At 55.5% G+C, this 13,700-nt stretch overlaps 6 protein-coding genes across 6 annotated transcripts; 3 read left to right on the forward strand and 3 right to left on the reverse strand.

The window, feature by feature from the left end:
• Nucleotides 1–408: 408 nt before the first annotated feature.
• On the forward strand, nt 409–4,808 carry VDBG_05237 (FG-GAP repeat domain-containing protein; the record flags this gene model as incomplete). Its single annotated transcript, XM_003004078.1, has 6 exons — nt 409–1,762; nt 1,838–2,923; nt 3,171–3,642; nt 3,751–4,034; nt 4,115–4,187; nt 4,685–4,808. 6 exons carry the CDS (start codon nt 409–411, stop codon nt 4,806–4,808), a joined length of 3,393 nt encoding a protein of 1,130 aa, XP_003004124.1.
• Nucleotides 4,809–6,046: 1,238 nt separating this feature from the next.
• VDBG_05238 (wos2) lies at nt 6,047–6,907 on the forward strand (the record flags this gene model as incomplete). The annotated part of the gene is made up of 3 exons (XM_003004079.1): nt 6,047–6,074; nt 6,144–6,536; nt 6,630–6,907. 3 exons carry the CDS (start codon nt 6,047–6,049, stop codon nt 6,905–6,907), a joined length of 699 nt encoding a protein of 232 aa, XP_003004125.1.
• Nucleotides 6,908–7,866: 959 nt separating this feature from the next.
• Nucleotides 7,867–9,581, reverse strand: VDBG_05239 (conserved hypothetical protein; the record flags this gene model as incomplete). The annotated part of the gene is made up of 5 exons (XM_003004080.1): nt 7,867–8,128; nt 8,183–8,256; nt 8,309–8,473; nt 9,269–9,298; nt 9,348–9,581. 5 exons carry the CDS (start codon nt 9,579–9,581, stop codon nt 7,867–7,869), a joined length of 765 nt encoding a protein of 254 aa, XP_003004126.1.
• A 656-nt stretch (nt 9,582–10,237) lies between these two features.
• On the reverse strand, nt 10,238–10,739 carry VDBG_05240 (hypothetical protein; the record flags this gene model as incomplete). The annotated part of the gene is made up of 1 exon (XM_003004081.1): nt 10,238–10,739. The coding sequence occupies one exon, from the start codon at nt 10,737–10,739 to the stop codon at nt 10,584–10,586; it is 156 nt and encodes a 51-aa protein (XP_003004127.1).
• A 527-nt stretch (nt 10,740–11,266) lies between these two features.
• Nucleotides 11,267–12,383, forward strand: VDBG_05241 (translation machinery-associated protein; the record flags this gene model as incomplete). Its single annotated transcript, XM_003004082.1, has 2 exons — nt 11,267–11,895; nt 11,945–12,383. The coding sequence occupies 2 exons, from the start codon at nt 11,267–11,269 to the stop codon at nt 12,381–12,383; spliced, it is 1,068 nt and encodes a 355-aa protein (XP_003004128.1).
• Nucleotides 12,384–12,693: 310 nt separating this feature from the next.
• VDBG_05242 (short chain dehydrogenase) lies at nt 12,694–13,608 on the reverse strand (the record flags this gene model as incomplete). Its single annotated transcript, XM_003004083.1, has 4 exons — nt 12,694–12,783; nt 12,846–13,152; nt 13,209–13,503; nt 13,557–13,608. The coding sequence occupies 4 exons, from the start codon at nt 13,606–13,608 to the stop codon at nt 12,694–12,696; spliced, it is 744 nt and encodes a 247-aa protein (XP_003004129.1).
• Nucleotides 13,609–13,700: the final 92 nt, after the last annotated feature.

Here is a 13,700-nt window from a genome sequence, read left to right on the forward strand (position 1 = left end):
CGGCCGGAAGAATCGCGGTCGTTCAGTGCCCCTGCATGAGGCACTTTCAGTCGCGCAGCGCTGGTCTTCATTTTGTGTTCTATTTTCATTGTCACGACCCGTCGCTCTTGCGATCCTTCGGGTTGACTAGCTCGAGATGGAACGGCAATGGCCCACGTCGCGGGGCTGACTGCGGAAATGCCCATGTCCAGAAGATGGAAATGTGCCGCGGCGAGCTCGCCGTCCGACCCAGGTTCGAGACAGTATATATATGGCCGTCCCGCTGCTCGTCTGAAGGTGAATCAATGCTGGCTTACACCTGGCATCTCGGACAACAGTAGTCATTCCTTTACCCCTTATCCCCGAGCACCATGCCTTCTCCAAGGCTTTCGCCATGGCCTCGTCTGGGCGACCGCCCTCGCGGCCGGCATGGCTTCCCTGGTCGCCGGTCAGTCTCTGCCGGACCTTCGTATCATGCCGCTCGGAGACTCCATCACCAAGGGCAGCGGGTCCAGCGATAACAACGGCTACCGTAACCGCCTGCGGCAAAAGCTCACAACGCAAGGGACTGACACGGAAATCTCAGTCGACATGATCGGCAGCATGTGGCACGGCACCATGGCGGACAATGACCACGAGGGGCACAGCGGAGAGTACCTGCGGCAGATCAGGACCTATCTGCAGCGCTCGATTCAAGCTCGCCCGAACGTCGTCCTCGTCCACGCGGGCACCAACAACATGGACAAGGAGGTCGACCTCGGCGAAGCGCCGGCCCTCATCGAAGGCATCATCGATGACCTGCTTCAGGGCTCCCCGAACACTGTCGTCCTCGTCGCGCCCGTCATTTGGGCCAACGACGCTCGCATGAATGCCAACACCGATCGCTTCAACAAACAGCTCACGACCTTGATCGCCTCCAAGCAGAAGGCCGGAGAGCACGTGCTCGCTGTGCCCATCACCATTGGAGCCGGCGACTTGTCTGACAGAAAGCACCCCAACAATGCTGGGTACGGCAAGATGGCCGATGCGTGGTTCAATGCCATCCTGGAGGCACACGAGCGCGGCTGGATCAAGGCCCCGGCCAAAGTGAACGCAGACGAGCTCTCGGGTATGGGACTTGGCTGGGAGGATGCGCCCGCCGGTGCTGGATCTGCCGGTTGCGGTGGACGCAATTTTGAGAGCAAGGGCCAGGTCTTTGATGGCTTTCGCGTCTGGGAAGAGGTCGGCACCATCAGGGGCCCTGTCGAGAATGGACGCCGGAACAAAGTCATACTGGCAGACCTCAATGGCGACGGCATTTCCGACTACGTCGTGGCGGACGACGACGGGACCGTCAGAGCTTGGATCAACGGCGGCAAGCCCAATCAGTGGACGAGCATCGGCAAGATCAACCCCGACTGGTCGACGATTACGGGCGACATGGTGCGCATGGCTGATGTCGACAACGATGGCAGGGCAGACTTGATCGTCCTGTACTCGGACGGCGCTGCAAAGGTGTGGAAGAACACGGATAAGTATGTGTTCAAGGCCCTTGACTCGCAGTGGGCTACCGGGCTGGCACCTCGTGAGAACGTCAACTTTAGAGACATGGATGGCGATGGCTTCGCTGATTATGTCGTCGTATACTCTGGTGGTGCTGTCAAGTGGGCAAGGAACACGCAGAACAACGGCAAGGATCAAAATAAGAGGAACTGGGAGGCAGCGGTGACTGTAGCCCCAGGTCCTCAAGGCGTGCCGGAGAATCGCGTTCGGGTTCAGGACCTGGACGGCGATGGCAAGGCTGGTAAGTCACGAAATAATGGAATCTGCAAGTCTCGCTGCACGACAAACTTGAGTCGCTAACAAAATGCTCCTACAGACTACCTTATTGTATATGACGGCGGCGCCGTCAAGTCCTTCCTCAACACTGGAAACCTCAACAGCAACGGAGAGCAACGCAACTGGTTGGATCTTGGCACCATCGTGCCCGGCGTCAGCGGCGTGACTGGCAGCATGATCAGGTTCGCCGACATGGACGGCGACGGCCAGTCTGACTTCTTGGCTGTGGCAGATGATGGCAGCATCCGAATGTGGAAGAACCTCGGTATCGTCGGTACAAAGGGCGCCAGTCTACGCTTCGCCGACCTCACAGGCGATGGCAAGGCCGACATAGTCTCTGTCAATCACAAGGGCCGCGCAAGAGCCTGGCTCAACAAGGGACTCGGCGTCTGGGATGACATTGGAGAGATTGCGCCTGGTCTAGACGAAGATCTGTCCTCTGCAACGATTCACTTTGCCGACGTCAATGGCGATAAGCGAGCTGATTTCCTCGTGGTCTATGGAGAGGGCGGTGTCAAGGCGTACCTCAACAATGGCAACCTTCCAGACAAGGGCAAAGACCGCATCTGGCAGACAGGTCAAACCATTTCCGAAGGTGTGGGTGAGCCCGGCCGCAAGGTCCGTTTCGCCGACTTGAACGGAGACGGCTATGCGGACTATCTTGTCGTCTTCGACGGAGGCGCTGTGGATGCCTGGCTCAATCAGAAGAACATCCCGGCAACGAACGGCGGCCGAATCTGGGGCTACAGGACCACAGTAGCTACCGGCGTGGGCGAGCCTGGGAGTAAGGTCCGTTTCGCCGACATCACAGGCGATGGCAAGGCCGACTACTTGATCCAGTACGTCGGAGGCGCCGTCAAAGGATACAACAACACGGGCAACATCCCAGATATTGGCCGGGCGAGGAACTGGGCCAACATGGGCACCATTTCAACGGGCACCAGCCCCCAGGGTCCCGTCCGTTACGCCGATCTGAACGGAGACGGCAAGGACGACTACCTTGTCGTCTTCGGAAGCGGTATTGTTCATGCGTACATCAATTCTTGCGACTGGCGTGCTCCTGAACCTGTAGGTGGCGGGGAAGGAGACGAAATTGATGGCGACTCGACGTGCGAAGATATCAAGAGTAAGTTTGTACTCGATGTTCCCCACAGAGAATCAAATGGCAAAGGAACTCTCTAGTCACCGACAAATGCTAACGGACCGCCACCCCTCAACAGAGCACGACTCTGGTGTTGGAATCTTCGATGCACCGCTGTGGAACGACGCAGAGACGACTCCGTATTGGTCATGTAAGTAACTCACCCAAATTAATGCAGTCATGCTGTCCAAGAGAGCATATCCAGCTGATAAGGCGCTCTTCTTCCTCCCAGGGTGGCTGTCGTTCGACTCGAATGCCAACGATGGCGTCCCACGAGCCTTCGCAAGCGAATGGGGCTTCGACAGCGTGTCCTGCCCCATCCTCGGTGATTGCGGATTCCCTAACGACTGCAGTGGCTATAGCAAGAGCAAAGGCAGCGGTCGAGCTCATCTCATCATGAAGTCGCTTGACAACTTACACTCTTACTACAAAGCCATGTACCAGGCTGTCAGCTCGACCCTAGGTTATTTCAACGCCATGCAGCGCGTCTTCGAAGAATACTACCCGGAGCCCAGCCTGGAAGACGTCGGCATCAAGGCGCTTCTGCAGATGACGGAACACATCTTGGGTGTGGGAACTGCCATGGCAGGTTCCGACACAGGCGAGTTGATCGCGAACGGGCTGTTCTCTGCCGTCAGCGGAGTTGCCGAGAATGCGTTGGAGAACAAGGACGAACCTCTCCGTTATGCCGCCGATCTTGCAAAGTACGCTGAAGGATGACCCTCTCCGGAAACAAGAGTTGCAGACCTCAGGAGACAGGATAATGTGCTAACTTCTGCTCCAGGGTCGGCTCTCCGATACTTCAACAACAGCGCCGCCGCCATCGAGACAATGCATAACACCCTTCTGAAGCAGGGCCATTATGACGGACCTGAAGGAGCAAAAATTATTCTTGACGACGTGTTCAAGAACGGTGCGTGGCTCAACAGCGATAAGATTCCGATTCTCAGCCAGAGTGAAAAGGATGGAGTCCCTCGCATCGGAACTTCCGAGTTGGCGAGTTGGTTCTTTGCCTTCCTCCATGCCAGCATTCTCAACTACTCGTGGAGGAATTCGCTTGTCTTCATTGTCGGCCACAAGATGACACGGAAGGAGTGTGAGTCTCAAGACCCCGGGGTGCAGCTCCTTTGACCAGTGTACCCGACGTTTCTGATCAGCTTTAACACAACAACGCAGTCGACGATGGCGCCGCAGACATTGATGATAATCTCAAGGCGTACCATGACGGTCGGGGTTACTTCCTGCAGAGGTTTGTTGGCCCTGAAGCTACTACAGCCCAATTGAGTGTCCTGACATACATTGACCATGCGCAACAGCTACGAGCCCTATCGTTCACTCGGTAGCTGGGAGTTCAGATCCCGAGACGCTCCTGGTTACAACATTTTCCCCGAGGGAAACGGCCTCACCTTCAGACTGAAACATTCTGACGCCATCACCAGCTCTGTGGAGACGCACAACATGTTCGGCTTCAATTACACGGGTTCCGTTGTACTCGATGAGATCCTGACCAAGCCCAACTGGGATACCTGGAGGGACTTGAAACCTGACCTCCCAGGAACCTTTTCCATACCTGTTGGTTTGGTCGACGAGGCGGAAGATTGGAACAGCGGGGTGGAATATTTCCTGACGCGTATCAACGACCCTGGCGAAGGTCCTCACGACGGTACACTGTAAGACTGGTCCCCTTCCCTTTCCCCCTTCCTTGCCAAGAATTGCAGAGGAGCAGTCACTGATATGATTTCAAAGCTTCTGCGAATGCAAGAACAACGAGGACAAGAACGGAAAGCGATTCATCGACCAGCTACGTTATGCTGACGATCTCAAGCGCGCATGCTCGCCTAGTTGGGATCCGACGGAGGGCACTGGTTAAATTTGTGTCCTGGCGAGCTGCTGATGCAGGGTATCTTGAGATGGAGTACTTCGCTTGTTGTACTGAGACTGAAAGCGCTTTCATGGCATGGGACTTACGGCCTTCCACCCACTTCCCATCTTGGATATATTTTTTCTCCTCTGCTCAGTTATCAGATGCTATTTGTGTTTATTGATGACCAACCTGGTAAAACGGAGTGGCGCAACCAAAGCGATGTCATTATCGCTTAGCCAGACGGCGCTCAACCTTGAAAGCAAGGGTTTACTTGTAACCCATTTACGTTGCGACGCTGTTGTGCTTGTCCAAAACTGAAACGGCACTGGATCTGTAGCATGGCCCTGTGACAACAAATAGACGACGACAATGATCCATCTAGTGCACAAGGTGAAGGCGCCAGACATCCCATTTCACATGGCAATAAGACCGAAAAGATACCAATGTGGATGGCGGCGTAGGTCAACGCCTGCTTGGGTAGGAGGTGCCTGGGTAGGTACCCAGGTACCTACATTGGTAGAGACATGTTGGTGGTGGTTGGGAGGGAGCGAGGGGGGAAGGGGCTGGGGTTTCCTTTCAGCGTTGCTCTACCAATTAGAACGACCGCTCACAGAGGGGTCTTGCCGAGAATGAAGGTCACGGGCAGAGCCAGACGGGAGCGGAAAGGAATAAGCAGCACGATTCAGAAGCCGCAGCTGTGAGTGCCTTGGATTTCAGAATGGCATTGACAATTCAGCATGTCTGGCTGAACCCTGCCTCGCTACATATCACAGAGGCAAGGGACCACTGGAGCTCCAGCGAGTCACACGTCACCACCAGCCCATGCACCCAGCTCCAACAGTACAGCGGTACTTGCCGTTGCAGACATTGGCAGTATGGCCGCAGGTACCCCTCTATCGGCGGGGCTGAGGCGGCAGCCTTGCCGGGGCCCACAATCCCCACGCCTAGCCAAATCTTTCACTTTCTCGGACCTTCTATGGAAGCTTCCCGACCGTGCTGCCCTCCAATCGCCCGTCATCGCAAAAGCACTTCCATCACCTGGCCACAGCCTTTTCAACAACTCGAGCAACTTGACCGGTAAGCCACTGCTCTCACCTACCCATCCCTCGACACCACACCACCACCACTACTCGCAACACTCTTCTGACAAAAAGCAAAGTCCTTACCACCAGCTTTTGGTACCCCTCTTTCACAGCATCCCGCTTTGACCTTTCGAATAACACACACACACACACACATACAACATGTCTGCTACCAAGGCAACTCCCGAGGGTATGTTCTCAACATCAGCTTGGCCTGCGTGGCGGTCACGACCTAGACGGAACTAACATCGGCCTCCAGTCCTCTGGGCCCAGCGCTCCAGCGCCTCCGACGCCACTAAGAACTTCGTCTACCTGACCATCACCGTCCCTGACGTCCCCGCTTCCAGCCTCAAGCTCGACCTCAAGCCCACGGGCCTGACCTTTGATGGCCACTCCGACACCCTGAAGAAGGACTTCCACCTCGACCTCGAGCTGTACGGCGAGATCGACACGGAGGAGAGCAAGGTCAACCACACTGGCAAGAACATTGAGCTGAAGCTCCAGAAGAAGGAGCTCAAGGAAGAGTACTGGCCCCGCCTGCTCAAGGAGTCCAAGAAGGTCCACTTCCTCAAGACCAACTTTGACAAGTGGGTCGACGAGGACGAGCAGGAGGAGGCTCCCGAGGAGGACTTCTCCCAGTTTGGCGGCATGGGTAAGTAACAAGTCAATCCTTACCAGACACTCTGGGCAAGGAAATTTCTTCAATCCACGACAATGATTGCTGACTCGATTTCCCCTCCCGCAGGTGGCATGCCCGGTATGGGCGGCATGGAGGGCATGGGTGGCATGCCCGGCATGGGTGGCATGCCCGGCATGGGCGGCGGCGACTTTGGCGGCATCGACTTCTCCAAGCTCGGCGCTGGTGGTCTGGGCGGTGCCGACTTTGGCGGCGACGATGACGACGAGGGTGACGAGGACGAGGACGACATGCCCGCCCTCGAGGGCGACGAGGCCGCCAGCAAGCCCGCCGCTGCTGCTGCCGCCACCACTGACGCCGCCGCTGCCAAGGAGCCCGCGAAATAAGCAGTCTTCTCTGGCCGACGCCCGATCTACCTCAACTTGTGTTCTCTCTGCCTTAACCAACACCCTACCTCCCCATGGTCTCTCTTACAGAACTCCATCCTCCCCTTCGATCATACCCATCCATGCAGACACGAAATAAGAGAGCAGGGTCGCGGTAGACGCTCGAGCACCTCTTAATGTCGACTTGATGAAAGCAAAAGAAATGATTTTTTTTAAACAAAAAGTTCTCCTGCCAGCACACCGAATGATTGTCTTCAGTGAATCGTGTTGAAATATGATGATGAGTGGCCGTTGTTCAATGCTCCTTGTTCCTCACAAACGCAGCAGTCTTTGGGAGTGAATAGCACCATGTTGGGGATTTAAAGATTTCTCTCAGCAGATGAAATCTATTGTTGACCATAGGAATGTCGTATATGCATGACTGAAAAGATGTTGGTACTTTGCTGGGTTACAGGTAGGAATCAGGGGTTAGGAGCATACCTACCTAGCTGACTAGACACAGGAGCAAGTGATAACAGGCAAGCCACAGACTGGCGCGTTCGGGTTGAGTCAAAGACAAGTAGTTGATCACTCATTTTGTTGAACAGGTCCCTCACGGCACGCACGTCTTACTATTGCCATCCATGCGAGCCAAATCATTGCTCATATTACCAGACTACTCTGTAGCGCTCTCCCTCATCTTTAGTTTGGTGTTTGTTGGTATAATACAATCATGCGCTGCTCCTGTTCATGTCTGAAGGTGTAATCGAAACGAAGTGTGAAAGCCATCCGTTCCAGTCGGGTACCTCGCCCCTGTCCGAGCTACCAGGCATAACCTTCCTGCCGCAGCTCTACTTGTACCAATTCAAGGAAGGAAGAAAAATAATAAACCGTGCCCAGAAACTGCCCTCCCGTCGCTCTTGTTGTCAATCTGATGGGGAGTCCGGACCGTATGAAGAATCTGCATCAATGCGGCGCCACTACATGATCTCATCCATGGGGGCGTCGCCAGTGGCAGCGGGGACGGCAGCGCCAGAGGTAGCATCAGTAGTGCCAGCAGGAGCAGCCTCGAAGTAGTCGGCCATCTCTGAGTCAAGCTCCTCGGCGGTCTTCTTCGCGGGCCTAGCAGTGCGGCCCTGACGGGGCTTCTTGCCCCTGCCGGCAGCACCGGCGGTCTTCGCGGCGTTGTGCTTGTTGGAAGCGGCGGACTTGGGCTGAGCCTTGGCCTGCGACTTAGGCTGGCTATGAAAATTGTCAGATGTATTTGGCATGGCAAGTAATAGCTTGTCCACTTACGAAGTGCGCTCGGCGAGCGTCTTGGTGGGCGGGATCACGTTGGCCGCCTGGGAGGCGCCTACGACAATCTCAATCTGACCATTGCGTTAGCAGACGCACTGTGGAGAGTTTATTGAGCTTGCTTACCTTGATGGGGCGGCCATCGACCAACAGACCGTTGAGCTTGTTGAAGGCCTTGCTAGCGCCATCGGGCTTGCTGAAGGAGACGTTGGCGATGCCACGGCTGACCGAGTTCGGTCCGTAAGAGATTTCAACCTTCTTAATGGAACCGACCGATTGCGCAAAGTACTCCTGGAGTCTGATGTCAGTATTCCGATCACAGTGCGTAGGTAATCGTATGCGTTTCGTCGCAATAATCCGCAGAGCCGAGATCGTCGATCACAAAAGTTTGTCCAGCGAGCAGAGCAGTGAGCAGCCATTTTGAGCCATAGATCGTCCGTTCAAGCCCACAGAATGCCAGCGCCGCGTGAAAGACGCAAGTTATGACAGTGCCCTAGGAGCCGCCGACTTGTTCGTTCCCAGATGAATATCGCGCCGCAACTGAAATGTATGCTCCATGAAAAGCGCACCGTTCGCATAACCAATGATAGAGCTACCGAGCTTCCATCATTGCTTCCCTCAGATCACAGGAAACGGACTCTCTTGTGCCACATTGTTTTGCTCACTGTTGCTCACTGCTGTGCTCGCTGCATGCCAACATGTGAAGCCAGATTTGATCAAGTAAGCGTTCGATCGGGTAGGTTTCGCAGGCCACGCTCGTGGGTTGCTCGCGTCCTCTCAAACAGCCTACATCCCTTGGTTTGTCATCGCTTATCAGGCTGCAATGGTGCTGACCAGGCTACCGGGACGCAACTGATATTCACGGCGTGACAGGAATGTGCTCAACTCTTGTCGGCACGACACGGCTGAAGCTTCGTGGTGCGCGGCAGAGGAGACTTGCGGCATCTTGCTTGGGGCCAGGGAACGGCTTTTGGCGTCTCTAGCCGAAGGAATACGCATCGCTGAAACGCTTTCGGAGGGTGTGCGAGCGAGGGGAAACATGTCGAACTGTGTCCGAATACTAAGGTAGCCTCAGCGGCAACATACCTTGATTTGCTGCTCGTTCACGTCCTTGGGCTGCAGGGTGTTAGTCGGGCATGGCAGACATAGATATGGCGAAACGTACAAGGTTGTTCACGATGATCTTGCTGTCACCAGTGTGAGGGGCGGCCTTGGCCGGAGTGGGCTTGTTGGCCGGGGTGCGCGCGTTCCTGGGGTTCTTCTGAACACCGCCGACAGGTGCGGCAACCGTGGGACGGCCGGTGGTGGTGGCCTGGCGCTGAGAGCGGCGGCGAGGGCCGTTGGAGCGGCGGCGCGTGGTGAGGATCTCGTCAAGAGACTGGTCAAGCTTGCCGGACATATTGGCGATATGGAGTGGTTTGTTGTGGGAGTCGGTATGTGAGTTCCTGCTTGCTAAAGCTGCAGTGATGGTAGACAGCTGTACGAGATGGCTCGAGGCTGGACGCGCAAAGAGAGGTGGGTTGTGTTGGTCAGAGGAAAGTGGGATGTCTGATCCTACGCGATTTGCCTGCACGAGTCGGTAGACAGCTTGGTTGACGAAGAATTAATTTAAGAATGGAAGAACTGCAGTGATAGTGCAGTGCAGTGATAAAGAAGTGGAAGGCGCGTCTGGTTTGGGTTCTGATAGCTGGTGGGAGTGTAAGGGTGGTGAACGTTGGAAGGAGAGAAATGGAGGAGACGAGAGGAAGGAGAGCGGGAGGGACACTTGACCAGCGTTTTCTGCCTGGGCTGGGACCTTTGGGGCGTCGCGCCTGAGAAAACAACGGCACCGGCTTGGGCGTGTTACGCTAAACCACTTCAGGATGGCCCCTGAACATGAGCCACAATGCGACTGGTATGTATTGCTTTCGCTCATTGGCTGATCAGCGACCTGGCTTCAAGAGCTCTGATGGTGCCTGGAGACCTCCAACTCAAGGACTTTAGGTCACCAACTTGATTAAGGGACTATCATGTCTCTCCAGAAAGCACAGAAAGAGCAAGAACTTAGATGAGACTATGGGGTATCAAGTCTGGATTTCTTTCTCGGCCGGATGGGCCCTGAACGAAGAATTGTCACCAAAAACCACCTAGCAGTGGATGATCGTACTCCCCCAAAGCCAACGGGGAATGCTTCGCCTGGTCCCAATCGTTTCCATCTGCCTAGCATCTGTGTTCAACCCCGCTGTCAGCAGGATGCGTCGTACGGGCATCCCACCAACCTCCAGCGCCTCCGCCACCAGATTGCGGCCCGCTGTAGGTCGGCATTCTCTCGTCCGTACACTCCGCCGAGGTATCGTACACTGTCCTCTTTATTCTTCAATCTTCCATTTCGACTGTGATCTGCACCTCCTGACGATGTCGTTCATGCGGCTGCTTGCTTTGCAGACTGTGCTCCAGCGACCGCGGGGGCCTTCTCGTCCTCAGCGTTGACCTCTAGGTAGTGGTACACAACAATCAGGGCCATTGCACTAGAGCCCAGAACAATTGCTAGCTGGTACAGTTCGCCGTCGGAGATCATCGTGAGTAGCTGGTCTGAAATGTGTCCTAACGCGATTTCGTGGTATCGGGAGGCTCTTGGGGCTAGGCACGGTCAGAGACAATCCTGTATTTGCTCGTCAGTCCTCCTTCTCCTTTCGATGTCAAGGCGACTCACACGCTTGGTTGATCGGCGAAGTGGGATGTTTGGACGTCTGTCGCGAATGTGGTCGGTTGCTGAATGCAAGCTGGTATTATGGCTGTTGCCGATTGGGGTGGAACTGGACAACTGGAGCTTCAATTGAAGGTACGTACCACCATGCGTCCTAACAAGGCCAGTGAGTTGGCTTGGCGCCCGTCAGAAGGTGTTCTCTCTCTCACACCCCGCCATACACGTGACCATCCTGGCGTGACTTCATCCTGGATTTCTGTCAGTCCCACTTTCTTCCTTTCGCCAAACCCCCACCATTTATCGACATCTTCGTCTGTGACGCCTTTGGTTGTCACCACCCTTCGAGCTCCCCTGCTCGATCGTAGACTACTCGACACTGGAAGCGCCCAACCGACATCATGCCGCCCAAGAAGAACATTGAGAAGCCTGCCAAGGCCAAGGGCGCGCAGGCCGTGGCCGACAAGACCTTCGGCATGAAGAATAAGAAGGGTGGCGCCGCCCAGAAGCAGATTGCCCAGCTCAGCGCAATGGCCAAGTCTGGTGGCACGCCGGAGGAGAAGCGTAAACAAGCCGAGAAGGCTCAGCGCGAGAAGGAGAAGCGGGCTGCGGAGGAAGCCAAGAGGGAACTGGCCGACCTGGTCAACAAACCCGCACAAATCCAGAAAGTCCCATTCGGCGTCGACCCCAAGACTGTGGTGTGCATTTTCTTCAAGAAGGGCAATTGCGAGAAGGGAAAGAAGTGCAAGTTTTCCCACAATGTCGAAGACGAGCGCAAAGTCAACAAGAAGAGTCTGTACACCGACACCAGAGCCGAGGAGGACGAGCAGAAGAAGGTCGAGACATCCGCGGAGTGGGATGAAGAGAAGCTGCGGTCCGTCGTCTTGTCGAAGAAGGGAAACCAAAAGACGACCACGGACAAGGTCTGCAAGTTCTTCGTCGAGGCCATCGAGGAGGGCAAGTACGGCTGGTTCTGGGTCTGTCCCAATGGAGGCGACAAGTGCATGTACAAGCACGCTCTACCGCCAGGGTATGTCACGCATTCCATTCACTCAGCACGTTTTGCTAACCCCCCCTAGTTTCGTGTTGAAGACAAAGGAGCAGCGAGCGGCTGAGAAGGCTTTGATGGATAAGTCACCATTGAAGACGCTCACCCTTGAGGAGTTCCTGGAGTCCGAACGACACAAGCTCACAGGCACACTTACACCAGTAACGCCAGAGTCTTTTGCCAAGTGGAAGAAGGAGAGGTTGGACAAAAAGGCTGCCGAGGAGCAGGCGAAGAAGGCCAAGGAGGCCACTGGTCGTGCGATGTTCGAGAGCGGTACCTGGAAGGATGATGACGAGTCCGGCGATGAGGACGATGATGACAACGACGCCTGGAATATGGAGAAGTTGCGAGCAGAGACAGAGGCTGCGCGGGAAAGAAAGGAGGCTGAACGTGTGGCTGCTCTCCACGGCACGGCTGTGGGCGCCATGCTGGAGTCAACGGCCCCCGTCGTCGAAGCGTCCGGGTCTTGAAAATGGCACATCCGAACCTCATGTTATTAGAACACCTGCTGAGCCGATAGCGCGACGCACAACGCCGATTCCGAGCACCCGTTACGACGGGTTTAACTGCAAAACGACGGCCGGAGCGGCACGATGCGATGGCATCCAGGTCGGCGAACCTGTCTACCGCTCGCCAACGACGAATGAAGTATGACTATTTCCCGGTAGAGGACATCGTATATCATTGCCATTTCTGTGGAAATGGTTCAAATGTCTTGATTCAGGTCGCACACTACACACTGTTTGACGCACTATTCTTCGCTACAAGCATCATTGCGTCTCAGAACTTCTCTACGTAGGGCCTGGTGTCGATCTCCTGTGTGAAGCCTGAACGGTGCTGTGTATGGAGATGCCAGTAATCCTCCGCAATCTAGATTTAAGGTAGGGGTCAGTCAGTTTTGGGACTTCACATGATGCATGGATGTCACCTACTTGTTCTGGCTTGATCTTGCCGTCAGGCGCACCGTTGTTTGGTTCGTAGGCCTTGCCCCACGGTGTGTCGATGCCACCGTCGATGATGGCGTGGGCAACGTGGACGCCCTTGGGGTGGAACTCCCGAGCAAGAGATTGGCCAAGGGCGCGAAGGGCGAACTTGCCAGCCGCAAAGCCCCCGAACAGGGCGGATCCTCTCACCGATGCTGTAGCTCCTGTGATGATCAGGGTCGGCGGGTGAGGTGAGTCTGAGACGGAATCAAGGAGAAGCGGCAGAGTCCTCTGAGCGAATACAGCGAAGCCGCGTCTGTGAACGTCAGTCATGCCCCATGCTCCGCAATCTGAGACCCTGAGAGAACGTACGGCGCCACGTTGAGGCTGGCATCCAGATCCTCGAGCTTGAGTTCAAGGAACGGAACCCGGGAGAAGCCGCCGTTGACGTTGTAGATAGCGGCAGCCAGCTTTGAATCAGGCAGCCTCTGTTTTACGGTCTCGAAGGCCGAGCTCAGGGCCTTGGCGTCAGTGGCATCCGTGGTGATCCCGATGGCCTGGCCGCCGGACTCGTTGATCTCTTTGACAATCTCTTCGTAGCTTTCGGGTTTGCGTGCAAGAAGAACGACTGGGTAAGACTTGGCAAAGCGAACTGCGGCAGCTCGGCCTGAAGATTGATCAGTATGACTGGCTGAGCACGAGACCTCGAAGATGATTTACCCGTGCCAGTGCCAGCGCCAGCAATCACGGCATAGAAGGGTTTGGACGCCATATCGATGTTGGTACGCAGTGATTCCACAGGCTATCGGCACAAGAGGATGACGGAGGTGAGACGAGTGAGGTTGCTGTCGACGAGGGTGAAAG

The sequence above is a fragment of the Verticillium alfalfae genome, genomic scaffold (genome assembly GCF_000150825.1).
Source record: "Verticillium alfalfae VaMs.102 supercont1.6 genomic scaffold, whole genome shotgun sequence".
NCBI classification, from domain to species: Eukaryota; Fungi; Ascomycota; class Sordariomycetes; order Glomerellales; family Plectosphaerellaceae; genus Verticillium; species Verticillium alfalfae.